The sequence below is a fragment of the Cyphomyrmex costatus genome, unplaced genomic scaffold, assembly GCF_001594065.2.
Source record: "Cyphomyrmex costatus isolate MS0001 unplaced genomic scaffold, Ccosl1.0 scaffold270, whole genome shotgun sequence".
Classification (NCBI taxonomy): Eukaryota; Metazoa; Arthropoda; class Insecta; order Hymenoptera; family Formicidae; genus Cyphomyrmex; species Cyphomyrmex costatus.
This window is the reverse complement of record NW_017276800.1, coordinates 309,234-325,746: the sequence shown is the minus strand read 5'-3', so window position 1 is coordinate 325,746 and position 16,513 is coordinate 309,234. Positions and strand designations below refer to the sequence as shown.

Below are 16,513 nucleotides of genomic sequence, written 5' to 3'. Positions count from 1 at the left end.
ACATTTATGTTCTATATTCTATAGTATGCATTATGGAATAATATATCGTGTTAATATGTCATGTTTTATACGATATTGTCGTATCTTAAATCTTGATGAAAACGTATTTTTCCGAAAGCATCTCGATACTATCAGTCGTAGGTAAGAGAAGCGAAAGATGTTCCGGCCGTTAAGAATAAACTCAGCTATTTTGAGGGCTGGACACACGCCCGCATATCCCCCGCGTGTTATATAATTACATCATTTTCTTCAATCCATACCGCTGAAGCAATCGAACATGGATTTCCAGTGAAAGTTCGCAACGTATGTGACGCATTAAAATGCCAAATAAAAGGATATTTATAATATGATGTTTTAGAATAGTTAGTATATGGTATGGTACGGGTTAAAAGCTTTAAAAAGATATTAATAGATAATAAACAATTTACAGAAAATAATTTTTAAGACATTATATATATACTACACAATATATTTAAATATATACGTAGTATCTATATCTTTATTTTATTATTTTAGTAATACGATATTTGATTTTGCGCATTTAAATGTAAATATATCTTAATTTAGTAATTTTAGAAAAATGAAATATTAATTTGCGATCACATTTAATCATGATTTTTACATTATTAATGCCAATTCGTTAGTGTATTTATAGTTCTAATTTCTCTCTCATTACGTATGCTAATTTAATTTGGAAACTGAATTTTGTATTTTTCGCTAATTAAGTAATGAATTGTTGATTAAAAGCGACAATTTATTAACAAATTAACTTAAGAAATAAATTTCTACAATAATAATAATAATATGTAATAAAACGCAACTTGCCTCGAAATATTCGCGTACTTCGTCGTTTGTCTGAAGAAATTCTTGAGCAGCGGGCTCGTCTCTGCAATACGCTACGTGCTTGTCAAAGTCTCTCTCCTGAAGTAGAATAGCATCTCATTGTAATTAACTATTTGATTCAAACGTTATGTAATGTGTAATAAACTAATTTAGACGTAATCTCCTTACGGACTTAAAATTCAAAACTATAAACTCCAGTAATTAAGGGCGAATGAGAGTACAGCGTTGTTAATGGTACACACAGTAATAAGAAGTGAGTTTCTATAAATTATTACTTTATTCCATTGAAATAACAAATTTAAGCTGTACTCTTATTCATCCTTCATTACTGGAGTTTATAGTAGTGTATAATAAATTGATTCCTCGATATTGTTTGTTCATAGAAACTTCTATTTTATTCTGTATATAATATACTTTCACGAAATGCAATTGTCATATGTCAAAAATTTTACTATTGCATTTCATCTTACGCTTTTGCATAAAGAATTACAATTAGAAAATAATTATAAAAATAATCAGAAATTATTTTAACTAATATGAACAAAATTATTTTAATAATAAATATTACTAGTGAGTCACTTACCAGTCTTAAGAAAGTTTTGCCAAGCATACGTGGTTGATCCGCATAGTACTTGACACCCTCGATCAACACCCTGCCGAACGATCTAAGTAAGGCCGGAATTAATTATCATGCCAAAGTCACACCACGCCTAACATGCTACGGAATGGAAGTCTATGTCATCTTCAGAGTGAGCACGCTTTACTTAGGAGCGATACGTAATGCAAGGTAATTCCAAAAATGTGGCATATTTTAGTTGTCAGTATTATTTACTGATCTATAAAGGGTAAAAACGAATCTTATGGGTTCTTATGGAGAAATTAGAATTTAATTTTATCTCAGATTAAAACAGCAAGATTAACATCGATAGGCGTTGATAAATTAACATAGGTTGAGTTAGTGACGTAATCAATACAAAATTCACTTAATATTGCATCAATATCGTAATCTTTTAAAGTGGATTAGAAATACCTATGTTTACTTCAAGCTTATATAGTTTTATAGTAACATTTTTATAGTAACGTTGATTTGTTACATCAATCAAATCATGTGTAACGTTAAAGAGGGCATTATGGTCAAATTTTTAAAAAGCGATAATACAAATATAGATTAATTTTTGGGTCACGTTCACATATACGAAGAAGCACACTATCACACAAATACGCTTCAACTTACGCTTATATCGTATTCCGCTACAAGTGAAAAAATGATACGTGGAAAGTTGTATGTGCGTATATAATGTAATTGTGTATAATACAGAATTGTGTAAAAATTTTTAATGATAAATCTAATAAGAAAATAACAATATGCGTTACCCGCTAAAAATACAAAGTAACATTAACATTACATAAATATTTTATAATTTCCATTTAACAATATAATTATTACGTACAACAATGTGATATATGACATTTATACTATTAAATGAAGAAATTATTAACATTTGATGCAATGTTACTTTGTATTTAGCGCATTAAAAGATTATTCAAGTGTGCATGTGTTTCTTCGATGTGTTCGCAATTATAAATAACAAAATAAAATTTTTATATTTGTTATGTAATTAACATAATAAAATATTTAAATAAATAGTAGTGATTAATGTTAAGATAATAATTTTACAAATACAGTGACTCTCCTAATAAATTTCGTAATTATTTGTATATGGTAATTAAGCGTATATATCTATAGTATCCTTTATTTCCACCGATAAATTGAACAAAAATCAATTAAAAAAAAAACAGAAGTGTATATTAAGTATTATATCCATAAATGCTCGTCTATGACGGTATTGCAATGAACTTTTGCGTTTTGCTATCAGTCTATGTTGCCGTAAATACCTACGTGTTATGAAAATCAGCTATTTGCTTCAAATTAGTGAAGATAATTTCTTTATTGTCTCGTATAGCTCGTGGAACGCTAGGATTGTCGAGAGGCTTCAAATAACGTTCAACGACAAGTTGAATATCCTTGCCGAATTCTTCCTCAGTTTCGATTAACTCTTTCACGACAGCTCTATAAAAAAAAAAAACGAATATTATGACATTATCTTACTACTAATGATATTAATTACAACATAAAATATAACAAAGTAATGTATAAAATTGTAAATATTATAATTTTTTAAGCTTGTGACATAAAGTAAAATATAATTAAAAAGAAATTAAAAAATGTATATATGCATATTATATGTAACTGAAAATTATAAAAATGTATTAAAAATTAAGAGATAAAAGCAAGTACACACTCTCGTCGATAATGAGAATCTTCTGGCCGACTCATTGATGAAGTCTCTTCGCTAAGCGCTGTTTGCATTAAAATAGATGAAGGTAACCATCCCTGCCTTCCGTCGGATGTACGAACGTATACCCTATAAAGTAACAAATCCTATTAAACATTTGTATATTGTAAAAAAATATCTACCGATTGCATTTTTCTAAAATTGTAGACATTTTAAGAAATTTTATAATGTTGCGTTTTTGATAAAAACGAACTTATTTGAAATTATCAATCATATTAATCATCTATGATAATTCGCGACTATACATTCCTAACATTTAAAAACTTATTAGAAAGTAATTTTTCAGAAATCTTCAATGTACGATTTCATTCTCAACTTTCACCGATAATGATAAGATAAATAAAATTATCTAATAATTAGATTATATCGGATTGGATGTTATCGACAGAGATGATATGGATGGACATTCTCAAAAGCGTAGGAGTCCCGCAGTTAAATTTATGCAGAATGACTAAGGCATCGTGCCATCTTGTCATCGAAGTTATCGTCCATTCATAGAACGCAAAATATGCTGGCGAACGTACTCGAATTGCTACACAAGAGCTTTATCATACAATGTTTCCATTCTCATAGTTATAGAGAAGCGTACCTATACTACCTCAATCTCATCAATTCGCTTTAACAGTAATAAAATGTGATTTGATATTTCATATCGAATTATGCCTGTTTCTATTAATGTAGATTAATTTTAATCTCGGTTCAACTTATTCTTTATTCTTTTTTAATCCTTAGAACTAAAAAAATGAAGAATTAGTTACACCAAGATTAAAATTAAACTATATTGGTAGAAACAGAAACGAGCATTCGTCTAACAACATAATTTTCTAAAATTATAAATGAGTTAATTTTTGCGAAACGTTCGTAATATTTTGTTAATATATACAATGCCTTTTTGACATTTAAAGATTCCTTTAGATAATAATAAGCTATACTATCGGTTTTACTAACACTGGCCTGCCGCCAATCACGTAGAGATATAATCGCGCGAAATATTATTACGCAGGACGTTTATAAATGCTTAATCTTCATTAGCGTCGTCATAATTCAGCAGTGTTAAATTTATTTTGGAACCGTGCAAGTCCAAATTTGCTCTCAATACAGCTGCATGACAACTGGATTGCTTTTGTATGCTCGTTTGTCGTATTTAAACAGTCACAAAATGCGCATATATGTTGCAGGAATTTGAATGACTATTCCGTTAAATGTGCTAACGATGCAATAGCAAAGAGATTTATCAAATTACTTATTATAAATATTCAATTTAGTAATATTTGAATATTCAATGTTATAGTAATTTATTATTTTTTGTATTTTGAATCAAGACTTTTTTCTATACATCTGATAAAGACTCAAACCAGGAGTCGAAAAATGTTATGTATGCAATTTTATATCAAAATTTATTTAATTATATTCTAATTTTCAAATTGTAACTTTACATGTAAGTTTGTCTAGTTGTTATTTTTATTAACAACTCTCGTATTTGCCCCTAACTTTATCCTTATTGTTATTCCCCCATTTTGTTTTTTTTTGTTGAAAGTACCTAAAAAGAGAAAGAGAGTATCTAAATTTTCAGGTACTTTTTATTTATAACTGTATCTATACCTAGATAATTGTAATAAAATATATCTATACTTATATCTAAATACTTTGCCTATACGATACCTATATATCTATATCTACAGATACCTTTCACGGTATCTGTTCCAACACTGCAATTAGCTTATTTTGATGTATTAATTCATAAATGAGATTTTGTTGAAGTTTTTGTAATACCCTTATCAAATGGTTTGTCATTATAAACTTAAAACTGTTAAAATAATCTATATGTTAACTTTTTAAAAATTTATACATATTTCTTGAATTATCATTGTTTATATGGCATACAATATTAAAGGGGTTAACAGCATTTTAATGGCATCGTTGATGACGGCAATCGTTATCTTATAGTACAGGAAGCTGACGGTCACGTATTCTTGATGAGTCAAAATTTAATATTACAGCTTTCATTATTCTATTTTGAGTCGGTTACTTTAGACTTTGTTATGAAAGTCCAGGGTAAAATATTATACATCAAAGAGCTAATTTATGCTTTTGGCGATAAAATTAGCAAATGTGGAACGTATTTTTAGTCATCACGTTATCAGATGATTTCCAAGATGAAAACATAAATAAATATCGTTGTTTCAGTCTTGATGCTTTACCTTTGAAGACTTGAATCTGAATCGACGCTCGGACTGCTTCGAGCACGCGGATCTGTATGATTTCGACGTGGTCGAATCGAAAGCTTGTGTTTGGCGGCCGAATTGTCCAAGATATCGCCAACTTCGATCTCCAGATCGGGATCAATTCTCGCTTTCCTACAACAACGCGAAGCATCCGCTGTATATAGGATCTCGTCCATTTGTGCGATGAGAAGTTTATAGAAAAGATATCTCTTGACGTTATATGTATATATGTATCTGTTAAATTATATATTTTTAATTTAAAAATGTTCTAGCGTTTTTTTTGTATTTTCATTAATATATTTGTTATTTCCAAGGATATTAATATATGTGATTTTTTGTATTTGAGATGTGATTCTCATTAGCCTTTTTTTCTCCTTAATATATTTTATATCTGTTAAATTACATATTTGTTATATATATTATATTTTTTACATATATGTAACTATATATATATATATATATATAGTTATTTATTTGTTATCGAAATTAACCGCATGACAATGAGTAAGTCTTTAACGTGCAAAGCGATTAAAGCGGATGTTTCACAAGCATTGTGGTAAGATGAGGGTGCCATTCGCGGATTAGATTTCGCAACATACTGTTTCATCTTGTTAATTTTGAGGATATAGTTGAAAGCCATGTGCTGTGCTAATTTTACAACATGTAATAGCAAAACGTAGTTTTCACGGTACAGTTCTTCCGTCGTTATATTAATTTATTCCAGAAGTCTCTCATGCGATTTATTATAATAGCAATTCCAAGATTTTTATTCTTTGATTATTCAAATAGATGCCGTTTTTCTTGCATAATTAAAATTACTATGGCAAAATTTTTATGCGACTATAAATTTAGCGCGTATTTTCCATCTGTCAAAGTATTTACAAACTTCACATCATATGTCAGACGAGACATACCGAACGCTAATAAAACCACCGTACAGTATAAAAATAGAACACCGCAGGCGGGTGTGCAAGCAGAAACCCGCAGCGTGTCTTAATACTCGCGGGGCAATGATCCTCGTCTTACGGTTCGACATCCAGATTAGCTTGACCAAAGCTCCCCGGTTTTCTTACGATCACACGGAGAAGCCATGGTGTTGAGCGATGAATATGAAAGTACGTAATTGCTACCACGGTTACACGTTCAAACAGTAGCTGCCTTCAAGATCCGATATTATCCGCGCTTGTTTTCGCGAGAAAGACCAGTGTCAGCGTTAATAGACGAGATGCACCTGTTGGTCATAAATGCACTCGTCCAATTTGATCTCAGTTATCACTTCCGCATATACATCGAGATCTCGGGTATCGGTGATAAACAACCTGGACAATCGTTATCGCAAGTATGTAGACGTGCGCAGCGTGAGACGCGTGTATGAACGATGAGTCGTGCGAACTATCTTTAGATCGCGTGGTGAATTTTATCTACCACGAAACAGTTGCCACCCACGTGTACGCGCACAAAGCGAAAAGCAGCGCGATGACAATATCCATCGAGAAGCTATCTTCATTTTTCTCTTTTTAAATTGTATCCTTGAAATAAAAATTACTTACTTTGCCGAATCGTCATGATCGACGGCCTCGACGATGTCGCCAACGTTCACGGTGAATCCATCTGTGTCTGCTATATAGTCCTTTACAATGACATAATTTTCCGAAGATCCCTGTAACAAAAATATGACGACACAAATAGAATAAAAAAACTGTATCAGACTTTTTTTTTTCAAGTGCACCTTGAAATAAAAATAGAAATGATGCGTCTTTTTTTTAAATTGTAAAACGTAATTGAATTATAAAGCTATGATTTTGATCGAAGAATAGAGATAGGTTTTTTGGAACCATTCAACCATTGAGAGAAATTAACAAGACATCTCAAAAATTTTTTTTATCACGAAACTAGATCTTTCTTGATTAAGTATTATATAATTTATAGTTAATGTAAAATATTAAATATTAAATATAGTTTATTAGCTTCAATGGAAAATCCAAAATGTTCATCACATAGCTCAGTCTTTATCTTCCTAATACTTTACCCGCTCGAAGCTGCTCCATTGCCGAGCATCGTTCAATTTCTTCAAACTTGGCGTGTTCTGTCTGCTGACTGAATAAAAAGCAGCTGATTGTTCAGATTTTGATAGAGTTGCAGTACCATTATTTTCTTGTTTATTGGAATTATCATTGGCAGAGCCATTCAGGCTGCTTGCAATCGATGTCGTGCCGGTGAAAGTGGTGGACATCATCTCGCCACCGTCAATATCCACCTCTTTTGCTACAGGGCAACAATACATGGAGAATCGATGAGCGGTTGGACGATTCAGCCTGAGCGCCGAAAATACGTGCAACGGTTCGAAATGATGTATACCATCTTCATCAAGAACAGTATAGGCGACTTCACCGGTTAACACCGATCTGGAAGCTTCTCTAGGTACGACTGCTTGCATACCCTGTTTCAAAATCATAAAAATAGCTGACCGCTTATGACTTCTTTTCAATAAGAATTCTTCCATTGCCAGGCTGTTGTCAGCGCGTAACAACGCAGTTGGAACGTCGGCTGAGGATACTAACGGAGTCTCTTCAGGTACTATCATCAGTGCGGCACTTTCTCTTACAAGAGTTCGTAATCGCGGATCCGTTTTAGCCAGTTCCGGATCGCTGCATAGCTGTCCAAGAGCATTCATAAAAGGTGGTCGTTCCTCCGCGAGTTTCCTCATGATTGCTAGCCTCTTCAATACGTCCATGGTTACCCGGTCGTTTGCCAGAGCCTGGGTAGATTTCTCGTCGTTGATCACCGACAACAAGCTGTTCGCTGTATCAGACATCCCCAGAGCTCGTGCTAAACCTACAGCTTGAAGCAGCATCTCGCGAACGTCCGGCCCTTCGGTATTCAATAGCTCCGTTACGCGAATTTTGCTAGATTCTCGGACCGCCTGAACGATCGCCTTATGAACAGTTTCCGCAGCTTCCTTCTCAGTCGCCACGTCCGCCACGTGTCGCGACACGTTTTCCAAAACAAGTGACACTAGCTCCGGATCGTTCTTCGAGATAGTTCGAAAGGCCGGTCCAATTAAATTCGTACTGTGTTCCTCTTCAAGAACCATCGATAGTTTGTCGAGTACAGCATCTCTCCGCAACGGTTGGCCTGAATTCACGGTCGATTTGAGAATATTCACTTTATTTTTTTTAACGTTTAACAATTCCGATAGTACACTTTGGCAAAGATAACTGCGATTTTGCGAAATTAAGAGAATTTTTAGAATTTCATTCACTGATTGATCGATATTTTGATCGTTTTGACGCAACAACATGTTAAACGATTCACCAATGGAAGAAAAGATGAAATCTTGAGAGTTGCAATTATTTAATGTTATTTGTTGATCATCCGATATAATCAGGGCAGCTGCTGCAATCGCTGCTCTTATTATACTCTGCAGTGACTCGACGTTATTCTCATCGTTTATTCTTTCTTCTATTTCTTCAGTTTCAATAATGGGCGATCGATTACCATTTGTTAACGTTATTGCATTTGCAGTGTCCGAATTTTGTTGTTGTTGTTGCTGCTGCAGGACAATATTTTTCGCTAATTGCGCAATTGTCGACATGACTTGCGCCAATTTCACAGCCGTACCACCTTGCAGACCTAACTTTGTTATCACGGCGAGGGCTTGCTCTAAAGCCATCGCCTTCGGATCCACATTCACGTCCACCGTCGGTAAATTCGTCGCAACTTTTCGCCCCACAGATAATCCCGCCTCGGATAGCTCGTGTAACATTTTAGCATCTATGCTGGTCTCACCACGATGGCGAAAACGTGGATTGTAGTGCAGATGCTGCGGCCGCAGCAGTCGCAGCTCTTCAGGAGTAACCTCGAACCCCTGTACAGAGAACTCCAGCTCACCCTCAGGCGTATCAATGAGATCCGGGGCGACGAAACAAGGCCCTTCTTCCGTCTGCACGATTTGACCCGGTACGAAAGTCACACCCATTTCGCCTGCTTCCACCACGCGACCAGGTACAAATCTGGGCCCATCTGGCGTGTCCACGACTTGTCCCGGTACAAATCTAGATCCCTCTTCCTCAGTGTAGATTACCTGACCGGGAATAAACGTCGGCCCTACTTTGGTATCGACGATCTGACCTGGAACGAAACGTGGTCCATCCGGCATATCTATCGTTTGACCGGGCACAAACTTGGGACCGGTTCGGGTCTCCACTATCTGGCCAGGTACAAATTTCGGTCCACTGCTAGTATCAATTACTTGACCAGGCACGAACTCCTCGCCCTTTTCTGTTGTAACTATCTGACCTGGTAAGAAGCCATCCTCTGTCATGACACCCGGTACAAAACGTGGTCCATCCTTGTCACCGGTGACCAATTGCCCGGGCACAATTTTTCTGCCTTCCGGCAGATTTCTCGCGTTCTCCGGGAAGAACTCGATACCTTTCTCTGTCTGTACCATGTGACCAAAAACCTCACGCTGCTGGAAAGTTGATACTGCACTCGCAGTCTTTGAATCCATAGGTATACCGACAGGACCGGCGTCTTGGAAAATTACTTCATCAAACTTGCTCGCTGCGATAAATTCGAAGCCTTTCTCGGTGATAATAGTTCGTCCTGGACAAAACACCACACCTTCTGGAGTCTTTAACACCTGCCCCTCAACAAATTTCTGGCCTTTCGGAGTATCCAGCGTCATCCCCGATACGAATGTTAAAATATCTTTCGTTTCTCTGGCAACACCAGGGACAAAATGTTTCTCGCCCGATTTCGTAGTCACGTATTGACCTGGAACAAATTTAGGACCTTCGGCTGTTAACAATGTCTGTCCAGGAATAAACTTGGATTCGTTGTTCGGTGATTCGACGCATTGGCCAGGAACAAATTCGTATCTTCCATTAATCTGCACATTTTGTCCTGGCACAAAAACTGACTCGCCACCATAATCCGTAACGGTTTGGCCTGCCATAAAACGTACGCCATCCGAAGTAATCACGGTTTGACCAGCGACGAAAGTATCATTTGCTACTATTTGACCAGCTACAAATTTTGGACCCTCCTCCGTCAGAACGGTCTGACCTTCAACAAACTTACTTCCCTCGCTTGTGTGGAATGTCTGGCCTTGCACGAAACGCTCGCCTTGTTCTGTCGTTAAGCTCTGCCCTGCGACAAACACTGACGTCCTCGCTCCCTCTGACTCATTCACAGTCACGATCTGTCCAGGAACCAAAAGAGGACCATCAGGCGTATTAAGAGTTAATCCAGGAATAAAGGTGGGACCTTGAGGCGTCTGCAAGGTTTGACCAGGCACGAAAATAGTGCCGGAAGGTGTATGCACCGTTTGACCAGAGACAAATCTTTCCGCCGATTTGATATCCAGTTTGAGACCCTTAACATTATGCATCGTGAGCTTTTTGCCAGTGGGCAGATTTTGCACTAGTTCGGGTATTTCTTCTATCTTAGGCAGACATTCTAACGCTTGTTCTCCAGCCTGTAAAAGCTTTTCCGTTACATTCGCGCTCCCTTCAAGATCATCCTGTGGAATATTTTGAATTGCACTTTGCAACGTAATGTCCGGTTTTGCGATTAAAGGTGTCAGCGGTTTTACGATTGCTATGGCTTCCAAACCACCTACAAACTCAGGTATAGGACTGGTGTATAAGATTGGTTCTTGATCTATAATTTCTGGCTTAGCCATTATGGGTATTGGTATTTTTTCGATCATCGGAACACCAGATGATTTCTTCGAGTTATTCTGTAGAGAGTTCCAGTCTAATATGTTGGAAACGGATTCCGTTGCATCTTTGAAGGCACTCGATACATTCACGACATCAAAAGACGTCAGTCTCGCTTGTTCTATATTCACGTGCTTCCAGTTTTCTGCCATTTCTTCCTTAATCTCTTCTTTGATGCTTCGCAATTTAAGCTGCTTGGTACGTTGGAGTTCTTCCTCGTCAGCTGCTCTCTCCTTCTCCTCAAAGAATTTCTTTGCATAATTCAGTACAGTCTGTTTCTTCCTTTTTCGTTTTCTAGCTTCCATTTCCAACTTTTCTCGTTCCTTCAGCACCTCTTCTCGTGGTCCCATGCCGTCATAAAGATTTTCGAAATCCTCTAAGTTTTTAAAATCCACAGACACGTTTTTTCCTTGCTTCAGTCTTAACAAAACAGTATCACAATCTCTCGAGAGCATTACATCTTTGACGTCTCCGTCCCTAACGGCAGCTTCCAACTTCGCCGGAAACACAAGGCTGCATCTTCGCTCCTCTACCGTGTACACGAACTTCTCTGCTTCTTCAATCGGGGTTTGCTTCATTTTTAGAAGCTCTCTCAGTGCACGTTGTTGCTCACTCTCTCCCTCCAAAATTGGGAAGACGTAGCGATAGTCCTTGAGCATCACATGCTTCTTCTTTTCGCCAACAATCAAACCGGCAGTGTAATGATGCGGGCCGAGACCTGACGCGTTCGTGATTTTACATTTTGACTTGTCGTGAGGATACGCGCCCAATAGCACCGGAATGTAATGATGAGTCGGCAAGCCGTAGGATTTGCCAGTGATGCGGCAGAATCGTTTCGCGTCTGCTGGACTTATAGGTGGTAAAAGCGGAAAGTAATTTGGTCTAGGGAGACCCCGACTTTTACCTGTTATCCTGCAGAAGGACATTGTCTTCTTCTGAGATAATTATTCGATATTCAAATTCATGTTATGTAAAAATATATAATGGAGTAGTCTTGATCATATATTATTCTTCTTAATCGTGCCCTTTTACGGTATCTTGAGATTATTAATAGTATGCTCTGCCATTTTAAAAACGATTAGACTGAAAGATTATATGTCAAGCTTTCGAGATTTTGAATGGTTTAGATTTATCTCGAACTTGAACTTGCGACGTACAAATCGTGCGAATCGTTGGTTTTAATAGCGCGCTATAGAAACTCGTGTTCTAACCGGAACAAAGGTCGATCTATATACCGCTTCTTTCTTCAGAAATTAATGTCCAATTACATTTACACCCACACGTCAACGAAACCGTTTTACCAGTGATGTAGACAAATGGACATCAGCTCGAAACTTGGCATCCACACGATGGGAATCACGACTTTGCGCCCTCGATCATTTTCACGCATCACCGTCTCGCCTCCGCCGCAATATCGTCTGTTGAATTTCAATCTTTTTCGATTCATCTACACATGTCTAGATTCTAAGATGCAACTTCTTATGATTTTTTTCCTCTTTTTGAATAAAACATGTAATTTAGATCAAAGTGTATATCACTTATCGATACTACTCGATATAATCTTTATAATTGATCCAAAGTTAAAAAGTTAAACATCCGTTTTAAATTTCCATTTAAAAAGAAATTTGTTTTACTATTTGAGTTTACATCTGCTCAATATTATGTATTCTCTCTTTTCTTAGAACAGGCATTTAACCATTTGACATTTTACTTTTGATTGCTTAATGCCTCGCACGCATCACCTGTAAACTGACGTAATATTGACGGTTTCATGATTTGGTCTTCATATTTATAATTCTATAAAAAAAACAATTTCTATAGCATTACATGTCACGAATCGCATTTCGATTTTTCTATTAGTCCACTGATTAATTCCGCATATATGCACTTTTATGCAGATAATTTAATAATAGTTTTTTAAAAATAATTTAGGAAATGCACAAATTTAAAAATAAAGCTATTAACAATAATTAATTTTCAATATTTGCACAGAAATTTGTTTAATTCCTTGACAATTTCAATCTTGTAAAGAGCAAAATTTCTTTCCAAAATATTAAATATATTTTTCTCTAAACACTGATTTCTTGTTTCATTGTTAGAAGTAAAAAATTATATTGCTCCTTATCGTTTCTTCCTACATGAAAATATTTATTCTTGTTTATTATATGTATGTGATATCATTCATTTTTCGTTCTAGTGTAATCGGATGCATGCGTTCTCCAATATTTCCATACAATTTTTGTTGATTTTATAGCTCGTATAGATCCTCGTTCATGCCGATCACTAAGCAAAACATCTTCACTTTCTTTACACCGGTCACATCGTTCGGCTTTTCGCGAGATACGGTCCTTCCGAAAGGTGTATATCGGCGATACGCGGCGAAAGCGAGACTACTCTCTGAGTACGAAGTGGCTAAGAGCCGTTTGCACAGCGAGTCTCTCTCTCAGCTCCCACAACCAGAAATAGCCTACCCTTCTTACACTTCTCCAATACATCTTTAGAACGGAGTACACGGACCCGGATCTCCGTGAAGTCGTGCATAGCCCACACCGGATTTTCGGCGCAAGGGAGTTTGCACGTGGAAGTTTTTCGCGTCCTGAAAGCCACGGATTTGATAACCACAGATTCGGTTCTGGAACTGCATAGTATATAATTTGAATAGAATATATTTTATCAGAATTACGTGATTCTGGTTATATACAATAATTATACTGCATTATTGATTATTCAAAGAATATTTTTTAATATTTTTCTCATGTAATTTAAAACTTCCTATGTTTTCGTTATGAATTTAATGGTGTGAATTTTTATAATTGCTCGATAATTTTCTTGATGATAATGACCAAGTGGAGTTCCGTTTTAAACAGTAGTGGGCGCAAATCCCAGCAATAAATCGCAAAATTCATGACACAATGTTGATTTAAAAAGAGCAAGAAGTAGTTTGCTTTGCATGGTTAAGCCCCTCGTAAACAAATACGTGGACGCTTTGTTGGCAATGTCAAGCGGAATAGGTGTGAGAAGTAAAGCTTTACAATGAAAAACGATGAGAATGAGCGATGGCATTTAAACTTAAACGTTTATTCGGTGCCAGTCCGTTGGCAGACGAAGGAAAAATCACGCGCGAGCATCCAGAACATACTTGCATATTTTTATGGTCGAGTGAGCAGTTTTCCTAGCGTGACTTAATGGACAAACCAAAGCTACTTTAACGTTTTGTTCCGCAGTCATTCGCGGTGATTTACGGCAACTATAAGCTTTCTCAGGGAAGAAGTTGAGCGAACCGTGATAAACGATACAAGGTCAATACTGATTTATAATTATAAGAGCATTCCGATTCATATATTATTTTATCATAATAAATGAGCGCATTAATCTTTAGTGAAACGTTAAATTTAAAATTCCAAAGAAATAAAATTATTTATCTGCACAAAATTTAAATAAATACAACAATTGTTACTGATTTCTATCGACAATATTAAAATAAGAAATTAATAACAGAAATTAAATGTCGATTACAGAATTTGACCAAGTAATTAATTAATTATAAAAGTTACATTAATCATGTAAAGTCTTTTATATTTTCAAGTATAATACTTTTTCTTGAAATCAAAATTTCGGAAGATCTCTTTGGATGATGACGAGGCGCCAGACGTGTGCATATCGTAGGCAGAATTTGTGATCGCTCGTATAATTCACTGACGACCGATAAACGCATCTGGCTGTTGTTAAAATTGCACGATGCGATCAAAAATAAACCGGGAATAAAAACCAACCAATGCCGGGCAAGTACCTCGCGTGTAAACGTAAACTGTGTGAAGAGATTTCTCTTTGTCTCCAGTTTGCCTTACTCTCCATTTTCAGAAATGTCTTATCAGTGTTAAGATGATAGAGCGAAATATGTGCTAAGATATTAATGCTAATAATTATAATAAATATTACTAAAAGCTTGATAGAATAAGAAGTATAAAAAAAACAAATAATGAATTACAATAAATTATATTTTTACCTCATGTAATCAGTAATCAATATATAACGTGATAATAATTTTATATATATTACAACATCAAGAAGTTGCACGATTAACTAAGTTAAGCCTAATAGGGTTGGGCACGTATTCCGGGAGCAACATCGCAAGAATGAAGCGCTTCGAGAAACTTGAAACGCGCCGATATAATGCATCCCTTGTATGCATCGCGCGAAAGAGAACGATCTTAAAAAGATTGCCGAGCAAAATGATGGGTAAAAAGGGAAAGAAACAACACGCGAAGAAAGACATGCACGCGTATCACGGGAGGGCTCGAAATGGCAGTGTGTAGACCACAGCTTTTGGCAGCGAATCAGGTATTCTATCTACTTCTGTCATGTACCCGCCTGGTCTTCTCTCAATCACAATGATTCCCAGATTTTTTCTATGAACTGACGCAATGTGTCAAAAAAGATATATGCTGCTGTTGTCAAGAACATGTCAACTAAATGAGACTTACATAGTCGAAAAATTCTATAAGTATATATTTATATACTACATATTGTATTACCTCTCTTTATAATTTGATAAAGTATATGTTTCAAAATCTGTCTGCATAAAATATATTCGCTAATATAATACAGATTATAAAACTTTTTACATACATCTTCATTTCCAGTATACATAGCATGAAAATATACATTCAATGCATATATCAATAGCAATAATAACGGAGCATTAACATAGAGACATAATTGTCTTTGTTTCTAGACAATTATTTAAAGATTTGTATATTTGCGTGTTTAAAAATCGAGGTATCATAGACATAGTATGAAATATGGATAGACGGAGTACTGCCTCATTTACTTATTTCTATTCTATGTCTATGAATAAATGTCGTTTGTTTCAGTTTCAAATATATCGAACACATAACATATTACATAAAACATTTTCTACTATTTGTAACTAAGGCTGTGTTCTAAAATTCATACTACCAGTACTACAAATCTATAGAGCACGTAACGTAAACTATAAATTTTTACAGCTGACACTGAATTTTGGAAATATCGATGTTTTTCTTGTTTTATATGAATTAATCTGATCATTTGTTATTTCTTTAAACTATACTTATTATTTATAATTTTTATTTCTTTCTCTTCATAAATAAAAAAATATAGCAGCTATTTTAATTTAAACATAAAAAATAAAGTACATTTAAAAAAAATGAAAGCTTTTTCATGATCGATATTATACTCACTCTGCTTGTTAAATGTACGACTTCTTCGGTTACCCCTCGTTGAATTGTCGTTCCACCAATGATGGTATGAGATAACTCTAATGAAAATTCTGCACAAACCATACAATAAATACTATATATATATATATATATATATATAT

At 35.4% G+C, this 16,513-nt stretch overlaps 1 protein-coding gene across 2 annotated transcripts in view; it reads right to left on the bottom strand.

Annotated features, from left to right (window-relative positions):
* Obsc (Obscurin) overlaps positions 1–12,092 on the bottom strand; it is a 34,782-nt gene extending 22,690 nt beyond the window's left edge. The window contains exons 1-7 of one of the 2 annotated variants that reach the window (XM_018540843.1): positions 7,455–12,092; positions 6,976–7,085; positions 5,402–5,557; positions 3,147–3,269; positions 2,744–2,914; positions 1,427–1,496; positions 826–921 (exon numbers count right to left, since the gene is read on the bottom strand). In XM_018540843.1, coding sequence (XP_018396345.1) covers positions 826–921; positions 1,427–1,496; positions 2,744–2,914; positions 3,147–3,269; positions 5,402–5,557; positions 6,976–7,085; positions 7,455–12,077 — 5,349 coding nt within the window. In that variant the 5' untranslated portion in view covers positions 12,078–12,092. The remainder of the gene's footprint in view (positions 1–825; positions 922–1,426; positions 1,497–2,743; positions 2,915–3,146; positions 3,270–5,401; positions 5,558–6,975; positions 7,086–7,454) is intronic. The other variant, XM_018540844.1, reaches the window with a different exon arrangement.
* Positions 12,093–16,513: the final 4,421 nt, after the last annotated feature.